This window comes from Prunus avium, chromosome 7 (genome assembly GCF_965620075.1).
Source record: "Prunus avium chromosome 7, drPruAviu1.hap1.1, whole genome shotgun sequence".
NCBI lineage: Eukaryota > Viridiplantae > Streptophyta > Magnoliopsida > Rosales > Rosaceae > Prunus > Prunus avium.
Window position 1 is genome coordinate 31,302,180 of NC_142290.1, and position 25,203 is coordinate 31,327,382.

The window sequence follows — 25,203 nt, forward strand, 5'->3', positions numbered from 1 at the left end:
AAATGTCTAAATTATATGCATTTCGACGAGTAGGTGATGCATTTCACGAACTAACAAGAATACAATTTGTTTCTCAACGTGTCACTCATGCGTTCTATTCAGACACTTCACTTTTTCATGTGCATTTATATCATGTTATTAGACCGTAGATAACTTTGATATGCCTAAATTTATAATAGTTATAGAATGGTATTGTACCACTATGTCAACTAATAGTACTTCCCTAAATGAGCTCTCTTTCTTAATTTTTATTTTCTTAATCCATGGCCATTGGGTTGAATGGCAGTGTGAGGATGGGGATTGGGTTGTGGTGGGAGGAAACCCGGCGGCTTCAGCTACTCCTTTTTTTTTCAAATAAAAAATTCTTATTTTAAAGTTAAAAAGTAAGTATTACACCCAGCTGTTAAAAAAAAAAAATTTGTTTTTTAAAAATGACATATGATATATTTTTAATGAAAGTACCACTATACAGTACCATTTTATAATTTCTTCGCAGTCTGACAAGATAAGTATTAAATTCAAATATAAATCTAGCAAAAAAAGAAAAAGATTAATTACCGTACCATTTTATATTATATTTATCAGGAAGAAAGTGTTGGTTTCTAAAAATTTCTAGAACCCGCGTCACTTTCTCTAATTTTGTTGTGGCCTCTTCGTCCTTTATAAGAGACCCACGTACGCGAATGCGGTAGAAAAGAGTTTGTATTTGCTTTGCTTTTGTTTGAGCCTTGAGAAAGAAACTGAAACAAGAGTTATGGTCTTGGTTTTGCTTCCACCCCAAAACCGCCATCGCCATGGAAGCTGGTAGAGGCAAAGCTCGAACCAACACCGTCCTCTCTCGCTTCTTCCTCTCTGGGTTTTACTGCTGGGGCTGGGAGTTCCTCACTGCCCTTCTCCTTTTTAGTTGTTCTAATCCCTCCTCCTCATCCTAAATTCCTTACCAAGCTAACCCATTAGTTCAATCAATCAATCAATCAATCCCCAAAACCAAAAGCGGTTCTGGGTTTTGCTAGCTCAATTACATTTTGTAACCAAAGTTTTTTTCACTTTTTGCGTCTTTATTATTATATCTTTTTTTTTTTCCTGTATCCATCGGTTGAAGATGGCGCAAAGGTCCGTTCCGGCGCCGTTTTTGACCAAGACCTATCAGTTGGTGGACGATCCGAGCTGGGACGATGTCATCTCGTGGAACGAAAGCGGGACAACGTTTGTTGTTTGGAAGACTGTGGATTTTGCCAGGGATATGTTGCCTAAATATTTCAAGCACAACAATTTCTCAAGCTTCGTACGCCAGCTTAACACCTATGTGAGTAATTAATTTCTGTTTTTTACCTTTCTTTTTTTACAAGTATAAAATCGGACTATGTCTTAGAGCATTAGGTGAGTACTCTGCACCAAACGAAGCTTAGTGTTATTTACCATTTTAAATTACGTTGGTTTGTTTTTATTGTTTTTACATTTGCGCCAATATATATGTTCAATATTACATATTAGTTCCAAAGATGAGATCAAAACTTGAAATTGAAAATTTTCCATAGAGATTCCTGTTGTCTTTTTGTTCCTTAAAAAATAGTTGGTGAAGGTTTCTTGGCAATTTAAAAAGAAAAGGAAAAACGTTGAAAATAATTGCCGATGGTCAATACAATTGTTTATTTGCAACTGGGTATTGTTTGAGCCTTTCAATTTTTATTTTTATTTTGTGTTGAAATTTTGACAAGGAATAAACTACAAATAATCATCAATCCTTTAACGGGGAAACTGCGACAATAAGTATTTGTTTAGAAAAGAAAAAATTTATGGTTGATTTTTGTGTAAAAAAAAAATATATATTAATCAAAGATGACATCAATTTTGCAAAATTGTTTTGTGTAAATTGTAAGATAATAGGATCTAAAAGAAGAAAAATAAATCATGTCGTCTATTCAATTTTTAATACGCGTACAAAATGTACTGTATAGTCATAATATTCTATAGTTTATTCTTTAAATTGTCCGTGGCCCAACCCAATAATATAAAAAATTGCAAACGTGGCCCATCTGCCTCCATTTTTCCAAATACGACGGCGGAAAATCGAAGTTTCCAAATTAATCAAATATTCCGTTGACGTGTTAAATTTTAAGTATCAATTAACTAAGCGTGCGTTTTGCTTCAATTACAGGGCTTTCGAAAGACGGTGCCGGACCAATGGGAGTTCGCGAACGACAACTTCCGGCGAGGGCAGAAGGAGCTCCTCTCCGAAATCCGTCGCCGGAAATCGGTGACGTCAGGGACGGGGAAGGTTACGGCCAGCGAGAAATCCGGAGGGCTGTCGACTCCATCGAACTCGGGGGAGGAGATGGCGTCGACTTCGACGTCGTCGTCGGACTCGAAGAACCCGGGGTCGGTGGAGACGGCGGCAATGGGTCAAGCGTCCGATTTGTCGGGCGAGAACGAGAAACTGAAGAAGGAGAACGAGAATTTGAGCTCGGAGCTGTCGCAGACGAAGAAGCAGTGCGACGAGCTCGTGAGGTTCCTGATGGATTACCTGAAGGTGGGACCCGATCAGATCAATCGCATCATGCGGCAAGGAAGCTATGTGTCCACCCGTGATGAAGATGAAGATGAGGATGATGATCTCGATTTTGATCGTGATGAGAATGATGCTGCTGATGATGATGATGACGACGACGGAAAACAAAAAGAGGGCTTGAAGCTGTTTGGGGTTTGGGTGAAAGGGGAGGAGAAGAAGAAGAGTAAGAGAACGGAGCGTGATGAGAAATTTGGGGTTGGTGTTGGTGGGACCTACGCGAAGAAGATGAAGAGAGCGGAGTTCGGCGCGCCGATGATGAAGAGCGGGAAGGTGTGCAACTGAGCTAGCTGAGCAAGCCGAGCTAAGCGGAGCTAGCTGAAAAGGGGGGCAGGCGTGTATGGTAAGGCCTGTGCGCCTGCCCGCATGTTGTTGAAAAACTTTGTTACTGTAGAAGAAAGAAAAGTTTTTAAAGTTTTTATTTGATATGTTATATATATGGAAACACCAAATGGTTAAGGTAGTTCCGTAAAGAAGCAATAGACAGAAAAGTTATGGTTTGTGTAATATTGTAGTTGAAATAAGGATGAAAGGTTTATGCAGAGATCCAGACATGAACATATAGAAACCTCCAGTTATTTTTTTAAAATTTTTCTGATTAGTAGAAATATCATTATGTGAATTCAGAGTTGAAGGCTTAACAAACGCTATCTAATGTTCCTGTGACCAATTATATGTATATAAAAAGTCCATAAATTGGTCTGTCCAGCACAAGTAATGGTCCAATACTCAAATGGTATATCACATTCTAGGTTTATCCTATGACCCTTGCATTGCAACTCAATCAAACTAGAGACTTACCTCTCAATGCATCGAATTTTGATCCAAATCTAATTTGAATATGAAAATCATTTATTTAACAAATTCAATCGGATAATAATTCAGTTTCATTTAAAATAACATAAATTAATTTAGAGTAAATTGCCGTACACGACCCTAAACTAGGATCCCAATTGAACTTAATCCCCCGAACTAAAAAGTAAGCAAATTTAACAACTGAATTAATTAAATGGCAAATTTAGCATTTGCCGTTAATTTGTGTGAATTTCATCCAATTTTCCATTAATTATAAGGATAAAATTGTAATTTCGAGTAAAATAAATAAAACAAAAAGGAAATAAAAAATAATTAATAAGAAAACTAGAATAACATTTAAATAAAAAAATAATTATTTAAAAAAAAAAAACAGCCCCATCCAAAAAGAAGCCAGAACAATCATCGTGAATGGAGGTGTCTCTGAGAGGGAGCTAGATTGAAGCTTTGTCTGTAACATGTACCTTGGTTGCCTCCCCACACCCTCCAAATTAAAATTAAAATGAACCAAAATATTCCACCCCTATTGTATTTTTTGCAGACCAGGTTTTTTCAATGAAATTTCTAAAGGTTTCGAACAAAAAACAAAATAATGATAGCTAGCCGGGCGACTATACCTTTAGAATATTCTATTTAGGCTTAAATATCGAAATGGTCCATGTGTTTTACCTTATCAGCCAATTTAGTCCATGTGTTATTAATTTGGCCAATTTAGTCCCTGTGTTTGTATCTGTTAACAAATTTGATCCTTTCCGTCAAAATTATGTTAAAACCTAAAAAAAGTGCATTTAAATTTAATTTAAAAATCTGTAATTAATTATAAAGATTTAAACTCAAATAATAATAATGCTAAAATGATTAAAACCCACACAACCTCAACCTCCAATGGTTTCGATTCCTGTAGGAAAAGAAAAAAAGGTTCTTAATAGAATTGATGCCTACTCTTTTCTTGCTGCAATTTTTCTTCTCTCTCTTATGTTTTAGATTTTCTCATACTCTACCCTTCATCTCTCTCTCCTCTCCGATCCATTGGCTTGAATGTCGTCGACTTTTGCTACAATGAGGATGATCAATTGGCAGTAGAGCCATCAAGGTTACGGTGACCGACTATGAGGATCTTCGTGATTTGTCAGAGAGGAAGCCGCGAGAGAGAGAGAGAGAGAGAGAGAGAGAGTTGTTGTGGTTTAGGTGGGGTTGGAATGGTGGTGAGGGTGGCTATGTGTTTGGGGTTGGAGTGGTGGTGGTGAGGGTGGCTGGGTTTGGTAAGTGGTTGAGGTGTATGTGTGAAATTGGGGAAGGTGAAATTTTAAAAATATATATTTCATTTTCAGATTGAATTTAAAATTTTATAATCAATTACAGTTTTTTTAATTAATTTTAAATATTTTTAAGAGAATGGACTACATTGACTAACATATACAAACACAAGGACCAAATTGGCCAAATTGATAACACAGAGACTAAATTGGCCTATGAGATAAAACACAGGGACCATTTTAACATTTAAGTCTTCTATTTATATCGTATAGCCAAATGGCTATGCTCTTTAACATATTCTATTTATATAGTCCCGCCGCGCGGCTATACTGTTAGATATTCTATTTATAGAGTATAGCCGCGCAGCTATACTATTTGATATTCTATTTATGTAGTATAGCCGGGCGGCTATACTTTGAACATACTCTATTTATATAGTATAGCCGGTCGGCTGTTTTATTTTTAGAGTATGGCCGCGCGGCGCTACGGTTAGTTATTTTATTTATATAGGATAGCCGCGCGGCTATACTGTTAGATATTAAATAGAGTATTGCCGCGCAGCTATACTATTTGGTATTCTAGTTATATAGTATAGCCGGATCGGCTTTACGGTTAGATATTTTATTTATTTATATTGTATAGCCGATCGGTTCCATTTCAAGCACTGCAGGCATATGGAGTGTCCGTTGATGCCGTCTGTCCTGGCAAGAAAGCTGGTGATATCTGTCGCACAGCCATTCATCAACTTTCTCCTGCTCACCAGGTCACCCACCTCTGCTTCTTTTGCCTTTTCCTTTTTCTATTTTTAATGAAAATCGTTTTCTTTAGCCTCATTACATCACTTGAGCACTGTCAATTGGTCTTTTCCATGCTCTGTAATTAAGCACACTCAATTAGATTGAAGATTGAATGCTTACTTCACTTGAATTTGTAAACCCAAAACAAGAAATTTGTCTCAAAGATTGAAGTGCTTACAATTCTCACATATGGGATTATGTTGCCTCCTCTAAAATTTGGAATCTGTTGGGACTGGAAATTAGTTTGTCAAGTTTACGAACGAACATCACGCTTTCAAGTTTAGTTTTTTGCATCAGCCAATCTTTGGTAGCCTTAATTATAGACAAAATGAATAAGTTTTATTGTTGATTAGAGCCACTCTATTAGATTGACAAATAGCAATCCGTAGGTTATAGTTCTAAGTTGTGTGGACAGCGAGACTAAAGTAAGCTCAAACAAGAACACATGTTAGGAGTTTTGTTATACTAAATGTGCTTGCAACATTTGATGACGTTGAGTTTGACAAATATGATGGACTAATAATAACAGGAGGACGGGCTCCTGAATATCTTGCTATAGATGCATCGGTTGTAGGATTGGTGGGAAAATTTTCCGATTTTAGAAAGCCAATTGCTGCTATTTGCCATGGGCAGTTGGTCTTAGCAGCTGCTGGAGCTGTTAAAGGTCGAAAGTGTACTGCATTCCCAACTCTGGGACCTGTACTCGCTGCTGCAGGCGCTTACTGGGTAGAACCTAAGACCATGTCAGTTGTGCCGTTGATGATAATCTAGTTACTGGGGCTACATTTGAAGGTCATCCTGAGTTAATTGGGCTTTTTGTGAACGCACTGGGGGGTAACATAACTGGTTCAGATAAGAGGATCCTGTTTCTCTGTGGAGTAAGTTATATTTAAGTGTTTCTCTTTGTCTATCTACATGCATGAATGGGCATAAAAATAAACTTAAAAGAACTGATGTTGACATATACTGTTGAAAGAGAGAGGGAGGAAAGCCTCAGTATGCTTTACCAGATTTGCCACAAATTGTGATGTGGTATTATTATTCATTCCTATGTATGTATGCAATGTGTTGGCGGTATGCTTCATAGGTTTGCTTATTTGGGTTGTGTTTTACATTGGAATACTTGTTTTTCAGGTCATTTGTGTGAAATGTGAAGGTAAGTCCAAACATGCATACTGCCTTTTTTCAGGTCGTGCGAATTCTGGATTTGGAACGATACATAGACAAGTAGCTCCCTTATGAATTTTAAAGGACCACTTTACATTTAGTATCATGATTCCAAGGATTGTAGACTACTCAAGAATTTCAAATCTCAAGTTTTATGTTGAAATTGAATATAGGACTAAAAATGCTTGCTTATTTGTTTACAGTTCAATTCTTGCCTTCCTTCCCCCAACAAAATCCCAAAAACCCTAAAGATTCCCCATATTACCATTTATTAGCTCTCCGAAGTCCAAACGCAGCCCCAAATCCCTAACTTAGTTGCTTTCAGATTTCATGCAACCTATTTTCTTGAACCAGCCCTTTTCCCCCCTTTAAAATCTAATCCTTTGAATCCTACTGAAACTTGTCTCTCTACAATGCCAAAAGTTAAAAATACAAGTTGACAAACCTTAAGGCCCACCATATATGCAGTTGTAGGCTGATTATTTAAGCTGTCCTACATCAAAATATTCTTTTACTTGTTATTCTGGATCAAACTTGTACTTGTTCAACAACAGTGATAAGATTGTTAATAAATCAAGATTGGCTGCTTGTTTTAATTTAGTGTGATTCAAGTAACCCCTTAAAGGGGTTTGTCGTTTGTTAATGAACTAATTCTTATACAGTTACTACTGAGCATCATTCAATTTCTCTCCCTCGATGTTTGTAGGATTTCATGGAAGATTATGAGATAACTGTGCCTTTTCAATCCCTTCAAGCTCTAGGATACCATGTTGATGGAGTTTGCCCTAAGAAAAAGCTGGTGATATCTGCACAACTGCTGTCCATGATTTTGAAGGTGATCAAACCTACAGTGAGAAGCCAGGCCACAATTTCACTTTAACAGCTGATTTTGATACTATTGATGTCTCAAGTTACGATGCTCTTGTAATCCCTGGAGGTCGAGCTCCAGAATATTTGGCATTTGATGAGAAAGTTATTGAAATAGTGAAGCAAATCGTGGAAGCTGGGAAACCAGTTGCATCCATCTGCCATGGGCAGCAGATTTTAGCTGCTGCTGGTGTTCTGCAGGTAAGGTTATCGGCATAATCATTTAAGAGTAGTTCCCCACTTGGTACTTTTCTTTTTCCACCAGACTACACATTTGTTTCCTGAAACTTGATGCAAAGTCCTTATCCTTTAAGTTTATCAATCAAGTCGAATTATAAATTTTACTAATTCAATTCTGTGCTTTGGACAACCACAATAATGATTTTGTTACGAATTTTACTGATTTTCTGTCTGTTACCACCAAGACTAGGCTAAGATAGGGAATCACCTAGCAAGGTTAGGGTATAAGCTAGGCAGTTTCTGTCTCTTATAATGTGTTAGGTGGAGTGTGGTGTATCGTCAGACTTGTAAGTGGGACATTACTTATCTTCTATGTACATAAAGTGGTATCAGAGTGAAGATTCTATTGCAAAGTCCAAAAGCAACCACCTTGAAGTTCTGCACTGTTTGTTTCTGATTCTTCTGATTGATGGTGAATTTACTTATTTGCACATTATGAAGCTTTAAGCATGCCCTAGTTGTTATCCACTGCCTACATTTATAGGGAAAGAAATGCACTGCATACCCAGCAGTGAAGCTTAATGTGGCTTTGTTGGGAGCAACATGGCTGGAACCTGATCCAATAGATCGTTGCTTCACTGATGGAAATTTGGTTACTGGAGCAGCGTGGCTGGGCCACCCGGAGTTCATTTCGCAACTGATGGCATTGCTTGATGTTCAAGTATCATTCTAGTTGCTGTTTACCTGGTCAGCCGCTTGCAAGTGATATACTTAATTCATGAAAGATTAAGACAAGGATGATATGCTGCCTTTTGTATCAATGAGGGACCAAGTAATAATCTGTTTTTGATCTGTATATGCCATGTTCCATGCAAGTAAGTTCTGTCTTGCCTGCGAATCCCAATCCTGATGTCAGATTGTATGCTATTCCTAACATAGGGAATGAATATTGTGACTATTGGGATAACATATTCATATGCCTATCACTTGTGCTTTTATATTGAAATTTTGATTTATCAGCAGAGGCGATGAATATTGTGACATTTGGGACAATATATTCATATGCCTATTACTTGTGCTTTATATTGAAATTTGATTTATCACTCACCGAAGTGTCCTTTTCGTTTCTTGCTGCATCTAGAGTGTATTTTTCCCATGATATTAGATTTTCATTTCTGTGAATTAACAATTTATTTAATAAATAAAAAACATAGCAGTGAAGGGAAAAATAGAAGCAAGAGGGCCTATTCATCACAAGAACACATGTTATAGTTCAAGAACACATCCATTTTCTCTGCTTGGTTTTGTGTTTCAAGTGAATTTGTTTATGAAGTCTGAGTACAAACAGAGGAGGTCAAGGAGAGGACATTGGAGATGTATGTCTTCACCTTCACTCCTCTCAGTCGTAGATAAAAAGAATATTTCTTTAAAAGATATTCCTAGTTGAAACCATCTATTTTCTATTTGTATATGTATAATCTTGTACCGCATGGGAAAAAATACTAATTGTATTTGCATATCTATGACAACATTCACATGTGTCGTTAATTTTTCGAATAGGACTATCTGTTAACCGATCTAATAAGAATTTCTATCGTTATGTGACCATTTCCAAATAATGCAAAGAATTCCAAAATTATAAAACACTGCTCAAATGCCCAATAATCATATTCATACTGAATTTGGTTTTATCTCAGCAGCAAGGTGAAGATCATACATGAAACGAAACAAAACATGAAATACCACCCCATAAGGTCCAAATATCACCACATAAAACTAACAAGAACAGTAGAATCATTCTCAATACATTGTTAACTGCCTATTTAACTAAGGATGTTCATTTTTTTTTTCCAAAAAAAAGACTAATGATATTCCTTTGCAATTTTAAGGGCCAGCTTCTCAATTTCTCTTTCAGGTTGCCTTTTTGATCCAAAGATGAAGTCTTTCACACAACCTTCAGCAGACTCTGTCGCCCTCTTAATCTGCCATCATAACTTTGTGCCATTAGCCTTCGAAACACTTAACGTACACCAAGTATAGAAATTATTCAACAAAACTTATATCTATCAAAAGAACCTATAACAATCGCCAATTACCAATGAAGAAATTGAAAGTTTTCTAAGATAGAGGAAAAAGAAACATGAACACCGAGAAGAATCTCAGCTCAGCTAAAGGCATCCTGCCTTATAATATAGATGGTGAGACAAAACATGCTTTACGTTAAACAATCTAGTCTTTAACTACCTAATAATACCTCAGCACTAATCTTAGCCATAATCTGTTTCAAAGGCCAAGATGCTATCCTTACAGACAAAAACAACGAATTTTTAAAAAAGACAATCAACAACACCTCTAGCAGGCAAGGTACTTTGCAATAACAAACTCTTTTCGTGTCTGCACCTATTTCTAAATTCTAACTTGGAAAATTTGTCACTATTCCATTGAGCATCATATAGTTCTAGTTTCATGAACACTCCTACAAGCAGTCCACTACACAAACTGGTTCACATTATCATTTTGATAATGAGATATGGCATCAGGAGAGACGTCGTATAACAAAATCAGTTCAAATCAAATAGCCCAAATTTGGTCCGCAACTAGCAACTCAAGTTCAAGCCCAAAATCTTGAACTAAAAGTGCAAACAAGAAGAGAAAATTGTAACCCCAAGACTAATTTTCATTTTCTCCCTACCATTTCTTAACAAGATCCAGTAGTAATTTTACAAAAAGAAATCACCTGAAGAACAAAGAACATACAGGGTTGAGAGCATTGGGCTCAAAGCCATAATCAGCAGCCAAAGAGTAAAAGAACAGACTTTGACACTTGTTCAAATCTGAACTTGAGGGTCGAGGTCTTTTAAGAGTCATTATATATGGTTATTTTTGCCCGTCTATATATTGAGAGGAAAACAAATCTGAACTTGTCTTTTAAGAGTCATTATATATAGTTATTTTTTAATATATATTGTTTCTCATATTACTTATTTCCCCAAATCACAATTTGGCACATTTGTAAAAATAATTTTATCAACAACACAAAGAAAAATATTTGCACACCTATCAAACAGAATTTGGCAGGAAAATAGGAGGCAAATTCCCACCATAAAAGCTTGAAATACTTAGCCAAATAATTGGTAAGCAGAACAACGGCCATGTTGCATTACTTTCCAAAATGCCTATAGACCATTTACTATTCAAAATCAGATATTAAGAAACTGGAAAGGAAAATGCAGGGGCTCTATATCTCAGCAGCATACTAGCAAATCATGGTAATGAATCACAAAACTGCATCTCAATCAGTTTAATCAGCTAGTTTCCCTCCAGCATTCATGGTTAAAGAGAAATCTCATATACCTGTAATGCATCATGTATGCTGCTGCCACTGGTTTGACTCAAAAGGAAGCGGAGCGGGTGAGCCTTGGCTTGGCTATCTTCTTGTCCTCTTCAAGAGAGATTAGTGAAAGATTGGCTGGGTTCTCGATCATCAGTTTAGCTACCAAATATCCTGAGATGCTCCAGGTCTGGTACTTCCTCGCTTGCTTCCCGATATATCTCCCTGCCTTGCCGTCATAGTATTCTGGCCACCCGTCTTTTGAGAGCCGCTGCTCCACCTGTTCAATTGCTCTCTTAGCAGTCCGAGGCCTCCCCGTCTTGATACATGCTGCAGTAAGCAACCACAGCAGTGCTACAAGACAGATGCAACAACATTAACCAATTGTTTTAGAACAAACACATAAGTCAGAATTCTGTGAACAAGCATCAAAATATCATGAATAGCACAACCATTTGGCACGCTTTCCCAAATTACATTCAGAAATGTATCCCACAACATTTATATACCCGAAGATTTCGATTGGAAAAGTGGTTACAATCAGCAAATAAAGATGTTTAAAATAAAAGATACTATGTCAGGTAAGTAGTGCTTGTAGCCTAGTTTACTAAGTAAAAACAATAACTAGCCTACTCACATAAAGTGGGTACTAATGTTCATGAAATGTAATTGAAAGGTCTCAGTCAAATAGAACTAGCACTAGGCTTCAAGTAGAAAAATAGAACTGCAAATTGTAATATCAAGCAAATAGACACAGGGGACATTATCTGAAAGATTTACAAATCAACGGAAACTAACAAAACCAGCTTTGAGCCACCGATATTGAAGCAAAAACTTATATACTTTAATGGTGAAAATCACTACTAGAGGTGCTAAAATGAATAAACATAGCACGTAACAGAGACAAATCAAAACAAGACATGAACAAAAAGAACAGAAAAGATAAAGAGCTAATGCAAATAGCACATTGTGATAACACCATCTCCATGAGACTTACTTGGCCAAGAGCCACCATTGTGATAACTCCGTGAAACTTCTCTGGGTTATCTGTTGTTGTTCGGAAATCTTTTTTACAAGTTAAATCCTTGAACACACTCACTCATATTGTTAATATTACTGAATAAATGGCCTAGGCGGGCGCTAGGCGGGCTAGGCGGGCTAGGCAGTCTAGGCGGTTGCTAGGCGGTCACTAGGCGGGCGCTAGGATCATCAATGGTGAAAAAGTTGAAACGCGGTGCCGTTGGTAGGGAAAATAGGAGGGCTTTGTAGCACGCCACCGTCAATTTGGAGACTTGACAAGTGTTACTATCAGCAAAACAACAACAACAAACCCTGCTCAGAATTTCTCCCACAATCCTTCAGAATTTCATCCAGTTTTGGGATTAGACGATAATTCTTCAGAATTTTACGACGATGATGACAATGACAATGACGAAGAAGATGGTGGTGGCTGGGAGCGTGGTACAGTTTAAAATATTCTATTTAAATAGTATAGCCGATCGGCTATACTTATAACATACTCAGAGTATAGCCGGGCGGCTATACGTTTAGAATATTCTATTTATACTCTTTGACATATTCTATTTATAGAGTCCAGCCGCGCGGCTATACTGTTAGATATTCTATTGGGTTATTCGCAGCAATGGTCCCTCAACTATACCCGTAGTTACACTTTGGTCCCTCAATTCAATTATTAGTTGCGAGGGTCACTCAACTAGGTGCTATGTTGCACCAATAGTCCTTCCGTCAAATCTGTTAAATTTTATGTCAAAAGTGAGGATAAATTCGGAATTTCATCCACAACCCTCCCCTTCCTCCACAACCCTCCCCTTCCTCCACAACCCTCCATTGCTGCAACCCAAATCCTTGATGACACCAAAAAATTCAATTAAAAAGAAGCCGCACAACAACAAGAATATTTTCAGACCAGCAAACAAATTCAAGATCTCGCATTTTAACCAGCAAACAGCGTCTGGTTCGTGATTTTGTTTCCGTTATGTGTCTGAATTGGCAACGATGGAAGAAGATTCGGAGGCATCTCCTCTGCGATTGGAATTTGGAGGGAAAGTGGGGCAGCCAAGAAGCAACCCAACAAACTGCTAACAACCGCTGAAAAGTGATGGAAGTTCAGCCATGCGGGGCTGCTTCACGAGCCACACATATTTTTCAAAGCTTCAACTTTTTAGATGAAATGATAAGCGCAGGAAAAAGAACACACCTGCTTCTGGGTATCGAATTCAGCACTCACCTGCTTCTCCCCAATAATCTAAAACAACCCAAAAGATAAGCGCAGGAAAAAGAACCAACCTTTGAATTCGATCTGGGTATCGAGACCAACCCTTCTCCTAAATCACATCGGTCTTCTATAATCTTTGAACCCAATTCAAATACACCAATTTAAAACCCGACCCTTTTGCAAGAGCCATTAAATCTGACTTATGCGTGCTAAAATTTGTAGACTTTTGAAACAAAAACGAAAAAGGGTAAGTGCTGAAATGATGAATCTTTGGACCTCCCTGAGGGAGCAAACAAGAATGGAAGGTTGAACCATAGGTTCGGCACAAGAGGAATCTTTCTTAGACTCAGTTTGCCGTCAGTTTGCAAACCATCGAGAGGTTGAGAGGGAAGAGGGGTTGGTGGGTTAGGGTTTTGAAGTTTTGTGTAGCAGAGCCGTGGGAATTTTTTTTTAATTATTTTATTTTATTTTTTTGAGAGATCCGTAGGAATTTTTATTATTTGATATTCAATTTGAATTTCCAAATTTTGAAGTTGTGGAGGATAGGGAGGGTTGTGAATGAATTTCCGAATTTACCCTCATTTTTGATAGAAAATTTAACAGAACTTGACGGAAGGACTACTGGTGCAACGAAGCACAGAGGTGAGTGACCCCTGCAACTAATAATTGAATTGAGGGATCAAAGTGTAACTATGGGTATAGTTGAGGGACCATTGAGTATAGCCGCGCAGCTATACTATTTGATATTCTATTTATATAGTATAGCCGGTCGGATATACCATTTAATACTTTTGTGAATATATTTTAAAAGTATATTCTCGGCCACATAAATATCACAAGACCCAATACATGACTCATAAATATCACAAAAGTCAATCACTGCTGTGCTGACCACCGAACACTGAATGAATGGCTGCTATCTTCCGCCACATTTTACACACTCCACCACCGCACTCCTCCTCTTTCCCTCGCCCTGCTTCTTCTGCTTTACCTTCATCTACATTTCTCTCAAGGCCCTCCTGCATCCGCGCCGCATCATCTCCCATGGACCTTCACAACCAAGCAAGCAAAATAAAGTTCATAGACTTCCCCTACGTGTCGGCCCCACACAGGAACCTCATGGTTGATCTTGTATCGACATTAGAGACGCGCCTTGGCTCGCAGCTCCTCCCTTGTACCCTCCCTCCCGACGTACAATACTATCAGAACGAGACTGGCACCAACCATGCATCCCTCCACATCAGATCCGGCCTCGCCTCCTCCCCTGTAATTTTTCTCAATCCCTCTGTTTCTTCTTGTTCTTTTTTTTTTTTACAAACAAAATCATGGGTGATGCATATGATTAATTACTTATGCTACTTATTAATGTGTGGTTATTTGGTGTTAACTTGGACACTTCATTAAGTGAAAATGTGGATAAGTAATGGTTTGATGCAAATTGGGTTTTAAAATGAGTGATTAGCTTTTGACATAAAAGGGATTGTTGGGGTTTTATGAGAGTAAATTGGGTTGATTTCTTTCATTTATGGATCATTTTTAATTGTAAAATGTAATATAACAAGTGTAGTACGTAGTGTCTACATCGTCACAAGGCTTGTAGCTCAAGTGATTACGATAATTACTCTGCATCCAAAGTCTTGTGTTTGAATCCACCTCCCTCAATATCAGTTGCATAAACAAATACTGACTGAATATCGACAATGTAACAAGTACTGCATATTAGTGGCTGGTACGAAACAATCTTTTGCCTAACTCTATATGCCCAAAAAAAAAAAAAAAAACTTAGTACATATACCTTAGACTTTGCTCGTGAAGTTTGAAGATAAACTTTTTGATTCTTACATATACATGGTCTAGGGATGAATAATTTTATACCTCTTAATTGACATTTATGTTTCAGGTTGATTTCATATTAGGAAGTTGGCTGCACTGTGAGCTACCAACTGGTGGAGCATTGAACATTACAAGCCTCTCATCCTATCTGAACCAAACCACAGATGCACCAAATTTCCTACTTGAGCTCATCCAGAGCAGCCCAACCTCCCTGGTCCTCATCCTTGACTTGCCTCCCAGAAAAGACCTTGTCCTCCACCCTGACTACCTGCAAACATTTTATCAAGACACCCAACTGGACACACCCAGGCAAAGGCTTGACAAACTTGCTGAGGCTAAACCCTACTTCTCTTCATCGCTATACATCCGCAGTGTTGTGTCTCCAACAGCCATTTTGGTTAGGATTGAAGCAGAGGCTGGTGGGCAGGGACAAAGCCTGGAGGAGATCATAGAGAACCATGTGGGTCCCATTACAAAGGAGGTGCTGGGAATTTGGCTGGATCAATGTGCTTGTGGGAAGAGAGAAGTGGAAGAGGATGAGAGGGCTTACCTAAAGAAGAGGGATGATTTGATCAAGAGGAAGACTATTGAGATTGATTTGGGGTCCAATTTTCCTAGGTTGTTTGGGCCTGATGCTGCAGATCGAGTATTGGGTGCCATTAAAGAAGTTTATAGGGTATGATCAGATCAAGCATGGGATTAATGTGCTTGATTTGATCAGTGTGGAAGATAACAAATACCAGTGGTATGATATTAATAGGAAGGATTTGGCAAATAAGATGTGTTTACCTGAGTTTGAAGAAGGAAAAAAAAAACAGTGAGAATTGTATATATTTTAGCTTGAAATCATCTTCTTTTGGATTGGGTTATGAATACTTGTACAAATAACCACATTTGTTGCCTTTAAAAGGAAAATATGAAGATGCATTTCGTCCAAAAAAAAAGGAAGGAAAATATGGTGCTACAAATATTTTCACCCCTGCCTAAACCATTCCAAGTTCCAATAGTAACTAACCTCATATCATATCACATAAAATCACCCAACGCAACTCCAAAGAAATGACATAACTCATAAGCCTTGTGGTTTGAGCTTCCTCCAAGAGGCAAGCCTAGGAAATATTTTTGGAGATTATTTCGGATCCAATTGAAGTGACAGTATTTCATTTGTTTATATGTGAGAGAGAGACTAAACATTAAAGTCTCCACGCATCAAAATTTCGAGATTAGTTTCGAATCCAACTGAAATGATGGTGTTTCATATCTTTCCACGCGATTTACTTACCATCTCTTTTTTTTTTCTCTTCATTTGTTATAACTTATATGTCATTATTCATGAAAATTTGACTAATTTTATGTGGTAGTGGCTTGGTTTGGTTAAATCTTTCCCCGCAAAGTGATGAAATCCAGTGTGTTTTCAACCACAAGGCACAAAGCCAAGGGCCTGGGTCATGTAGCTTCCAGACTTCTGGTCCCAACTCTCATTTAGCATCTTTTGATCTTTTACATCAGGCGCCATTCATGTACAGTGAAATCAGATCATGACAGCCACCTAACGTCGTAACCGTGGAGATTGACATCTCGAGCTTATCAGAAATGTATCAAGGACCGTCCCGCTGGAGTGGATCCCATTCTAGTACTTTCCATGTCTGCACCACCGACTTAAGTCCCCACGCGGTTCGGCAGATGTCATGCCCGCCGTCCGATGAGTTTTGTCGAAGACCTTGTCCATCCGCAACGGTAACCGGCTTGGACAATGAAATTGATAGTGGCATTTCAGTAATTGACTTCGCCAGAAAAAAAACAAAACAAGAGAAGAGAACATCGTATTTGATTTGATCCGATTAAAAACCTAGAGGTTTCTTCTTGAGATTGACCTAACCCGCATTTACAAGCTAGTTTGAATTTTAATAAATAAAACATATTGCATCATTTAATCACCAAAATTTGGTTAAAAAAAATTGGACTTGTAGTAGTATTTAGACCCATCCAATTGGCCTAAGTAGCGGGCAAGCAAGTAGTGTCCACTGAAATTGGATGGCAGAGAATAACTCACATAATCATATTGTCACTACCTGCCTTCTACTCACCCTATATAATTAAGCAGAACCCATCCCTTAGGCCACACTTTCACTCACTACCCTTTCTAGCTATCTCAGTCAGAGAGAGTGTCTTTAGAAATGAACACTATCCTTTTCTTTTTGCTCTACTCTCATTCATCTTCTTACTTGCAAAACAATTGAGATCAAGAAAACCCACACCAAATCTACCTCCAGGCTCAATGGGTTGGCCCTATCTAGGTGAAACCCTGCAACTCTACTCTCAAAACCCAAATGTCTTCTTTGCCACTAGGCAAAACAGGTAATTAATCAATTTCACTACTTTTCAAGACTAAATTATGAACTTAATCATTCAATTAATTATATAATTAATTTATATGGTGTGTGTATATATATATATATATTTATATATACATATAGGTATGGAGAAGTTTTCAAGACCCACATACTTGGAAGTCCTTGTGTAATGCTATCTAGCCCAGAGGCAGTGAGGTTTGTGTTGGTGACTCAGGCACACTTGTTTAAACCGACCTACCCTCAAAGTAAAGAAAAATTAATTGGTCCTTCAGCACTTTTCTTTCACCAAAATGACTACCATGCACAAATAAGAAGATTGGTTCAATCTTCATTGTCCTTGGATGTTAACCGGAACTTGGTCCCAGATATTGAAGCCATTGCCACTCCATGATGATATGTGGAGTTTGGGAAGACGGATTGAGGAGGAGCACTTACTTGAGCCACTGATGGCGCAAGGGCCAACTCTAGATTCAAATCATCGAGGGAAGTGGGTGAGGTTGCCATTGTGATTTATGTTTCTTGCTTATTGATGTTTTACTCTGAGTTTTCAGGATGAAACACAGACGCAAGCTCAACTCCACAGAGACGGGTTAAATAGACTTCGGCTTCTGCGTTTGTTTCTCTCGGATTCCCTAACGTTTTGCAGCCGCGTGTTTTTAGAGGGGAGACAATTTTTTTTCTTTTACCTTCATGTTTTTTACTTTCACTTTCACTTTTACTTTCATTTTCACTTTCCGTGTTTTCTGCTTAATTATTGAACGCTGTCTCTGCACGCCGACACATCCCTTCCTTCTTTTATCCGTGACCTTCCCTTTCCAGTTTTTGTTTTTGTTTTTCTATATATATATATATATATTTAAAATTTTGGAAATGTGTTTATTTTTCTTTTTCTTTTATAACTTAGTTTATTTTCTTTCCGAAAAAAAAATAAAAAAATAAAAAATTTGGGCTTTCGTTTGGATTGGGTTTTCAATTGATTTGGAGGTTCCAATGGGCTGGACTTCTTCGTCTTTTGGGTTTCGGTTTGCGTAGAACTGTTTGTTAGGGTTTACTGTTTTGTTTGGTTATTTTTGTTTTCCTTTATTTTTATTTTTATTTTTTATTTTTGCAACTAAATTTTAATTTTAATTCTTTTTTGTTCTTTTATTTAATTGCTTTACTCCATTTCATTTCTTGTTATAACTTTGTTGATACCTACATTCTTCAACATTGAGGACAATGTTTGATTTAGGTTTGGGGGTAAGGTTTAGAAGTTTTGTTTTGTTTTTGTTTTTGTTTGTTTTTTTTGTTTTTTTGTTTTTGTTTTTTAATTATTTTATTTCACCCAAAAATTTTAAAAAAAAAAAATAAAAAATAAAAATGGTGTTATCTCTAGATTTTTATGCTTACTATCATCAAATCAGATTTAACACTCATGAATGATTTTTACGATTGGAAACATATTATTAAATTTTAAACCCATAATTTTAGTTTTTTTTCACTTATTTCTATTTAGTGGATAATTCATGAGTTATACTTTGAACTCTCACATGCACATCAACACTTTAGTGAGAATGAAAGAAAAGATCAATTATAGTTAACTTTGTTGTTTTAAGTAGAGTTAGAAGACATTGCTCTTGATTGACCTTGGCGTAAAAAAATAAATAAGTAAATAAATAAAATAATAATAATGATGTTAATTTATCCATAGTTTTACTTAGTAACCGGGCCTCTTGCCTAAACAGCAGCGAGTGTTCGCGTCAAACGGTAAAGTTTTGGGGTAAATACATTTTGTGACTAGTTTAGTTCTGTAGCCTTTTTAACTCGAGTTAATAAGCCCTTAGGGGTGTTTCTACACCTAATGCCTTAAAACCTTTGGTTTGAGAGTCGTTGGCCTAAATCTCGCTACATGGGTTAATTAGAAAGCTTAATGGAACTAAACATTGCACAGTCACAATCAAAATAAAAAAAAATAAAAAAAAATAAAAAAAAAATTGTATATATATGCTTTGGTTAGTTATTTGCACTGAATTTTGATAATGATTGAAATAATGAGGTTACTATGATTGAAATTAACTTTTGTCTCTAAAATGTGTTGGTTCACTTAAACACCAAAGGAAACAAATGAAAAATTTACTAAATGATTATAAGTGATCAAAACTTTATGTGGGGATTAATTTGAAGCATGTTTGCTCTTTTAAAAATTGTTCATGAATTTTCAATCCAAATAGCTTTTGATGATGGTTAAGCATTTGTTTAAATTTTCAAATTTTGTTGTAGCATAAATTTTTAAACTCTCATTTCGATGTTTGTGGGTATAATCACCGAAAGCCCTCACGAGACTATACTCGTCCACTAGGGTAACCTAGGGGTTTAAAGGCTTGTTGCATATGCTAAATGCAATCGAGATCCCTGCGAAAGTGGCTTAGTTTTCTTTTCTACTTAGTTTTTATTTTCTTTTGCTCGAGGACTAGCAAAATATAGGTTTGGGGGTATTTGATGAGCACAAAATTAATACAAGTTTTATCCTTAAATTTATATTTGTTAGTATTTTCTTTTGTTTTATATAAATCTATTAAAGTATTTTTATTGTTTCTTTCCAATCTTTGTTTTTATATTTAATGAGTGGTTGTTTGTAGATATTAAGTGTCTTCCACCAATAGCATGTTGAGGAAAAGAAGTAAGTAATGTGTTGCAAGAAGAAAGTAAAGGATGAGAAGAAATATGTGCAGCCAAAGCCAAGGAAATTTGCTCGAGACAACTTGTGCAGCAGCAAATGCAATTGAAGATAAAACAAATGAAAAGAAGAAGCAATCAATTGCATGAATATACTCTAGGACATGCATGCAAAGCTTCCATCATTGAAGAAATAAAGAAAGAATGAATAAACAATGAAGGAGAAGTTCAAATTGACTACTTGCAACCAATGAATGCAAAGAAGAATGATGATGCTTGAGTTGTTATCTAGCTACAATTTGAGGAAAGTTGCTGCAGTTTTTATGAGAAGATACGAGAGATGAGCAAGTGGAGCAATTGATAAGAAGACTCAAAGATCTTTGTGAAAACCAAAGTCAAGGAACTAGGCCAAGATTAAGGAATATATTTGAAAATGATGGGTACTTATTTGAAATGATAAAAGCTTGGAGTAAAGAAGCAAGTGGAGAGTGGTGTGGAGAAATTCAAGAGTGATACCCGACAATGAGAAGAAGGAAAGTATGGAAATGCATGACAAAGTGTTCAAGTGGAAGAAAGTTTTGAAGAATTTAGATAAGGAGTCATCATCACAATGAATTAATTAAAGGAAGCAACTTGGCAATTGGTTTGATGGCAAGTGGAAGACATATTAAATTCATGAATATTGCTCCCATCCTCCTATAAATAGATGGAGCTACGGCATTGTAAAACTACACCAAGCTCCACAATCTTGAGCTTTTTCTCTTTTCCCTCCATATTTCTAAGTCTTAAATTCTGTTTTTAGTTTTATTTTATTATGGGGAACTAACTCCCTAGCTAGGGCTAGGGAGGAAACTTTTAATATAAGTGTGTAATTTTTATTAGTTTGATCCAAACTTAAGCTTTAATGTGAATTTGTAGTTTTTGTTCAAATGGAATTTGTAGTTTTCTTTTTAATTAATTGATGAATGTTTGATAATCTATTTCATGGGTTCAATCATGTTTTTCCCATAGTGTAGTAAAAACTTTCATGCTTTTAAAAGAGAAGAGAATTACTAAAGATTAATAGAATTTTGATGAAGATTATTTTTTGATAGTTTGTTGCCAATGGTACAAGTTATGCTTAGAATACTTCTAAAGGAAATTAAAAAGAGCTTTAATTATTTTGAACAACTACAATGGAAAATATTTTGTGGATCAAATTATTAAGAGTTGCATGCTTATGTTAAAAGTGGAAACCCAATGCCTTAGTGTTTTAATCAATTAAATTTTCTCCAAATCAAATCTTGCATAAATCTACCTCTCAATCACACTTGTTCTTTTTCATCTCTGTTATTTTCTTTACACTGCTCTCTGTGGATACGACACTCGGACTTCCGAGCTACACTACTATACGATACTATCTCCTTTGATTTTTGTAAAAGTGGTACGAACAGAAGGTACTGCCTTTGTTCCGTAACAGTCATCACAATCCTGATTTTTTCGTTGATCCGCATAAATTCAATCCATCAAGATTTGAGGTATGAAAGACTTGAGAGATATAACCTAATTGCCATTTGATCCCTAGCTTTATCTCTTCTGTTCTCTTTCATAATTTCCTGTTTGAATGTAAGAGAAAAACAAATTCATGAGCTTCTATTTGATTGCATGAAGCTTGGAATAAACCCCAACACATTCATGCCATTTGGCAATGGACTTCATACGTGCCCAGGAAATGAAGTTGCCAAGCTACAAATGCTTATTTTTATCCACCATCTTGTTATCAAGTTCAGGTACGAAAATCCAATCATGAATTGAGAAGAGAAATGCACATTTGTTCTTGGTTTAATTAATTAATAAAGAATTAATGCCGCATATTAATTAATATTATATATTGACAAATAGATGGTATTGATCTGGTGCAGGTGGGAAGTAGAAGGGTCCGGTGGGGTTCATTATGACCCATTTCCAATACCTCAGAGAGGACTTCCTGCCAAGTTTTGGAAAGAAACCTGCAGCTGCACCCAAGGAAGGACATCAAAGCTAGCAAGCAGGGAGGAAAGCAAGCTGAAGTAGCTTTAAAAAGGGCCAATTTTTTTGGGTCGAAGAATATTTTAGCACTTTCAAAATCTTCACCAAATTGTCTATGAAATATAATGGCGTCTAAACTTGTGAATTTCTACATCATATTCTTCCCTCTATAAAATGGCACCCCTTTATCCGTATGTAGTGGTGAAAACTGATCATCATCTTGTTTCCCAAGTGAAAATGGTTATATATATATATATTAGCTAGATTCTTATATATAATATAATATAAATGTTCTTTTCTATGTTTTTGTACCACTTTAGTTATACGGTGTTCACCATCACACTAAAGATTACGTATTCCTCCTAAACACTTTATAAATGAGTTTACCCAAAAAAGGTTAACATTCTCATTTTGTTGATTACAGATTAAGAAAAAATTGAAATTAATTCTTAAAAAATAAAAAAATAAAAAATCTAACCGGACCTCCATGTTGCCGATGCGACAGCCACCATCAAACCCTCCTTCCTAACAGCCCACACTCCCGCTCTTTTCCATGCCTTAATCATATCGTGCATGTTACTAGTGTGACGATAACATCGCATAATTGCTTTTTAATAAGTACTTTCAACAAACTAATGACATGTTTATTAATCCGTAATCAAATTTGGAGAAATTGAATTGAGGATGAATTAAATTGATGAGGAGAATTAGATTTTGGATTCCTATTGAAGTTGTTTACTAAACCATATGGATTGAGGAGAGTTATATTCTGGATTCTTATTAAAGTTGTTTATTAAATCATATGGAAATGGGGTATGAGTTGTGCTAATTACTAAAATGTCCTCGTTGTTGGGTTAAAGTAGATAACAAATTTGGAATTTTAAAATTGTATGAGAATATAATGGGTAAAAAAAAATCCTAATGGGTTAGATTTTTCAGGAATTAAAATACCACCTCCCACCCCAGGAATTGAATTCCTCCAAAATCAGGAATTCAATTCCTGTAATTCCTGATTTTGTGTGAGCCCCCACTTACTTTTTAATTCCTTAACATGAAGTAAATGCAAAAACCATTCATAATTGAAATTCAATTCCTGATTCTAATTCCAATTCCTAAGAACAACTCAACAACTAAAAGATTTCAGTTGACCATGAAACTGGGCCTTATTTGACATTAACTAATCAAGCCCAATCTGACCCAGTATAAAAACCCCCAAAACATTCATGTCTTTTCCCAAATTTGATTTACAAAACAAACAGAGAGCTTCTAAGCTTGTGGGGGAAAGGAAGATCAAATTCATCCTTCTTACTTAACGCGTCGATAAATGGTAAGCTTCTCAATGCAATTTCCAGCTGAAAATTTTCAATCTTTAATATATTTCATGCAATATGTGTTCAATCTTATTCTGGGAATTGCATACTTAACGATGTGAATGAATGTCTTGAGCGATTGATGCGAATTCGAAAAGAAAGATCTGGGAATTTGAAGTTAAGAAATTTTGGGTCTTGGGTATGGCTTTGACTGACTTAGTTCTTTGAATTTTGGTATTGGGTGAAATAGGCAAGCCTTTACAGAGGGGCCTCTAGGAAAGAAAAACCCAGAGGGAGACATCATGGGTTACCTACACAAAAGAGACAAGAGATCAAGGAAGCGTTCGAGTTATTCGACACCGATGGCTCAGGTAATGCAAATTTGGGATTTTGATTAAGGTTTTAAGGTTATTATATTGTTCAACTTTTAGTTTTTGGTTTTGACCATGTTGTTGTGTTGTGTTGTTTAGGCACCATTGATGCCAAGGAGCTCAATGTTGCCATGAGGTATGAATTCTTGTCTTTTTCACAGGGGATTAATTGTCTAAATTCTTACAACTGATTTTATATTTTGTTTATGACATAGGGCTCTTGGTTTCGAGATGACAGAAGAGGTAACTTAGATTATCCACCCATGTAAACTCACTTGTTAAACTTGTTCTTTTGTGTTGTGTTTTGGAATGTGAGTATGTTTGAGAAAACCACTCCCATAATATTTAGACATAATTCAGATGTGTGTGGTTTTGCCAAAATTCGACCTAGATATCTTTTGCCATTTGTTTTGCTTGGACTCTATCTTCTTGTCTTCCTGATTATTTGTTGATTTCAACACTTAATCTTTCCATTCTTGTTGATGCTCTCTAGAACTTCATCCTTCAATTTTTATTGCAAGTTCTTAAGTGAACATTTTCAGTATTTGGTACATTGACTGAATTGCTAACATGTTGATCTGTTGTTTCATTGCAGCAAATCACTCAAATGATTGCAGATGTTGACAAGGATGGCAGTGGTGCTATTGACTTTGATGAATTTGTGCACATGATGACAGCCAAAATTGGGGAACGGGACACAAAGGAGGAACTCATGAAAGCCTTCCATCTCATCGACCTAGATAACAATGTATTGGTTTGCTTTCTAAATATTACATTTCTTTCAGTTTATAGTAATACGAATATTGGATTTGTTTCAATCTGTCAATACCTAATTCCATTTTTTTTCCACATTTGAATTTAGGGAAAGATATCTGCTGCAGACATTAAAAATATTGCAAAGGATCTGGGGGAAAACTTTAGTGATAGAGAGATCCAAGAGATGATTGAGGAAGCAGACCGAGATCGTGCGTGCTTAAATATAACCATTATTTTTTTTAATGCCTCAAAATTTATCATTTTGTTAACCCTAAGGTTATGACTTGAAATGTACAGGTGATGGAGAAGTTAATGCTGAGGAGTTCATCAGGATGATGAAGAGAACAGCATATGGGTATTAGAACTGGAAAGGTTTTAGCCTTCTGCAGGATGTTGAGAGCCTGATCCGATGCAGAATTATTGTGTCATGTATTTTATAGCTATAAGCAAACACCTTTCTTTGTTTCACTTTGACATGCTTCTGTAGAATGATAATCTTAGACATAACATGGTGCCTAGTGTAGTGTGGTGGTGGTACATGTCTGTAAAATTTTAAATATTTGAAAGTATGAAAAATACCATCTTGGTTGATGGTATCGTTGTTATTACTTCTTTTGTGACAAATGGAAAAGATTTCAAATCCTTGGCTCGTAATCCTAACTCGTTTTCCGTTCTCTTTCACCACTTTGGCTAACCTTAAATT

At 36.5% G+C, this 25,203-nt stretch overlaps 4 protein-coding genes and 1 pseudogene across 5 annotated transcripts; all 5 read left to right on the top strand.

Moving 5' to 3' along the window:
- The first annotated feature begins 675 nt into the window (after positions 1-675).
- HSF4 (heat shock factor 4) lies at positions 676-3,110 on the top strand. The gene is made up of 2 exons (XM_021969666.2): positions 676-1,306; positions 2,159-3,110. The coding sequence occupies exons 1-2, from the start codon at positions 1,103-1,105 to the stop codon at positions 2,849-2,851; spliced, it is 897 nt and encodes a 298-aa protein (XP_021825358.2). The 5' UTR covers positions 676-1,102; the 3' UTR covers positions 2,852-3,110.
- Positions 3,111-5,105: 1,995 nt separating this feature from the next.
- Positions 5,106-8,754, top strand: LOC110766060 (protein DJ-1 homolog D-like; annotated as a pseudogene). Its single transcript, XR_015825792.1, has 4 exons — positions 5,106-5,124; positions 5,864-6,311; positions 7,307-7,668; positions 8,192-8,754. The product of XR_015825792.1 is annotated as a protein DJ-1 homolog D-like (transcript).
- Positions 8,755-14,050: 5,296 nt separating this feature from the next.
- On the top strand, positions 14,051-15,920 carry ACD2 (accelerated cell death 2 (ACD2)). The gene is made up of 2 exons (XM_021969114.2): positions 14,051-14,480; positions 15,115-15,920. The coding sequence occupies exons 1-2, from the start codon at positions 14,124-14,126 to the stop codon at positions 15,727-15,729; spliced, it is 972 nt and encodes a 323-aa protein (XP_021824806.2). The 5' UTR covers positions 14,051-14,123; the 3' UTR covers positions 15,730-15,920.
- Positions 15,921-16,640: 720 nt separating this feature from the next.
- Positions 16,641-22,364, top strand: LOC110766069 (abscisic acid 8'-hydroxylase 3). The gene is made up of 6 exons (XM_088244678.1): positions 16,641-16,815; positions 17,051-17,405; positions 17,525-17,780; positions 21,478-21,573; positions 21,707-21,825; positions 21,958-22,364. Exons 1-6 carry the CDS (start codon positions 16,641-16,643, stop codon positions 22,106-22,108), a joined length of 1,152 nt encoding a protein of 383 aa, XP_088100804.1. The 3' UTR covers positions 22,109-22,364.
- An 872-nt stretch (positions 22,365-23,236) lies between these two features.
- On the top strand, positions 23,237-25,108 carry LOC110766380 (putative calcium-binding protein CML13). Its single transcript, XM_021969701.2, has 7 exons — positions 23,237-23,390; positions 23,624-23,744; positions 23,844-23,880; positions 23,960-23,987; positions 24,340-24,492; positions 24,607-24,709; positions 24,798-25,108. The coding sequence occupies exons 1-7, from the start codon at positions 23,388-23,390 to the stop codon at positions 24,860-24,862; spliced, it is 510 nt and encodes a 169-aa protein (XP_021825393.2). The 5' UTR covers positions 23,237-23,387; the 3' UTR covers positions 24,863-25,108.
- Positions 25,109-25,203: the final 95 nt, after the last annotated feature.

What these genes read in the sequence shown, in the direction of transcription:
- LOC110766380 (XM_021969701.2), top strand. An exon ending in ATTCGACACCGATGGCTCAG is followed by an intron (nt 23,745 to 23,843) that starts GTAATGCAAATT and finishes TGTGTTGTTTAG; the next exon opens with GCACCATTGATGCCAAGGAG. An exon ending in TCATCGACCTAGATAACAAT is followed by an intron (nt 24,493 to 24,606) that starts GTATTGGTTTGC and finishes ATTTGAATTTAG; the next exon opens with GGAAAGATATCTGCTGCAGA.
- HSF4 (XM_021969666.2), top strand. Translation starts at nt 1,103, where the DNA reads ATGGCGCAAAGGTCCGTTCCGGCGCCGTTTTTGACCAAGACCTATCAG. An exon ending in TACGCCAGCTTAACACCTAT is followed by an intron (nt 1,307 to 2,158) that starts GTGAGTAATTAA and finishes CTTCAATTACAG; the next exon opens with GGCTTTCGAAAGACGGTGCC.
- ACD2 (XM_021969114.2), top strand. Translation starts at nt 14,124, where the DNA reads ATGGCTGCTATCTTCCGCCACATTTTACACACTCCACCACCGCACTCC. An exon ending in CCGGCCTCGCCTCCTCCCCT is followed by an intron (nt 14,481 to 15,114) that starts GTAATTTTTCTC and finishes TTTATGTTTCAG; the next exon opens with GTTGATTTCATATTAGGAAG.
- LOC110766069 (XM_088244678.1), top strand. Translation starts at nt 16,641, where the DNA reads ATGTATCAAGGACCGTCCCGCTGGAGTGGATCCCATTCTAGTACTTTC. An exon ending in GGACAATGAAATTGATAGTG is followed by an intron (nt 16,816 to 17,050) that starts GCATTTCAGTAA and finishes TGGCCTAAGTAG; the next exon opens with CGGGCAAGCAAGTAGTGTCC. An exon ending in CATCTTGTTATCAAGTTCAG is followed by an intron (nt 21,826 to 21,957) that starts GTACGAAAATCC and finishes GATCTGGTGCAG; the next exon opens with GTGGGAAGTAGAAGGGTCCG.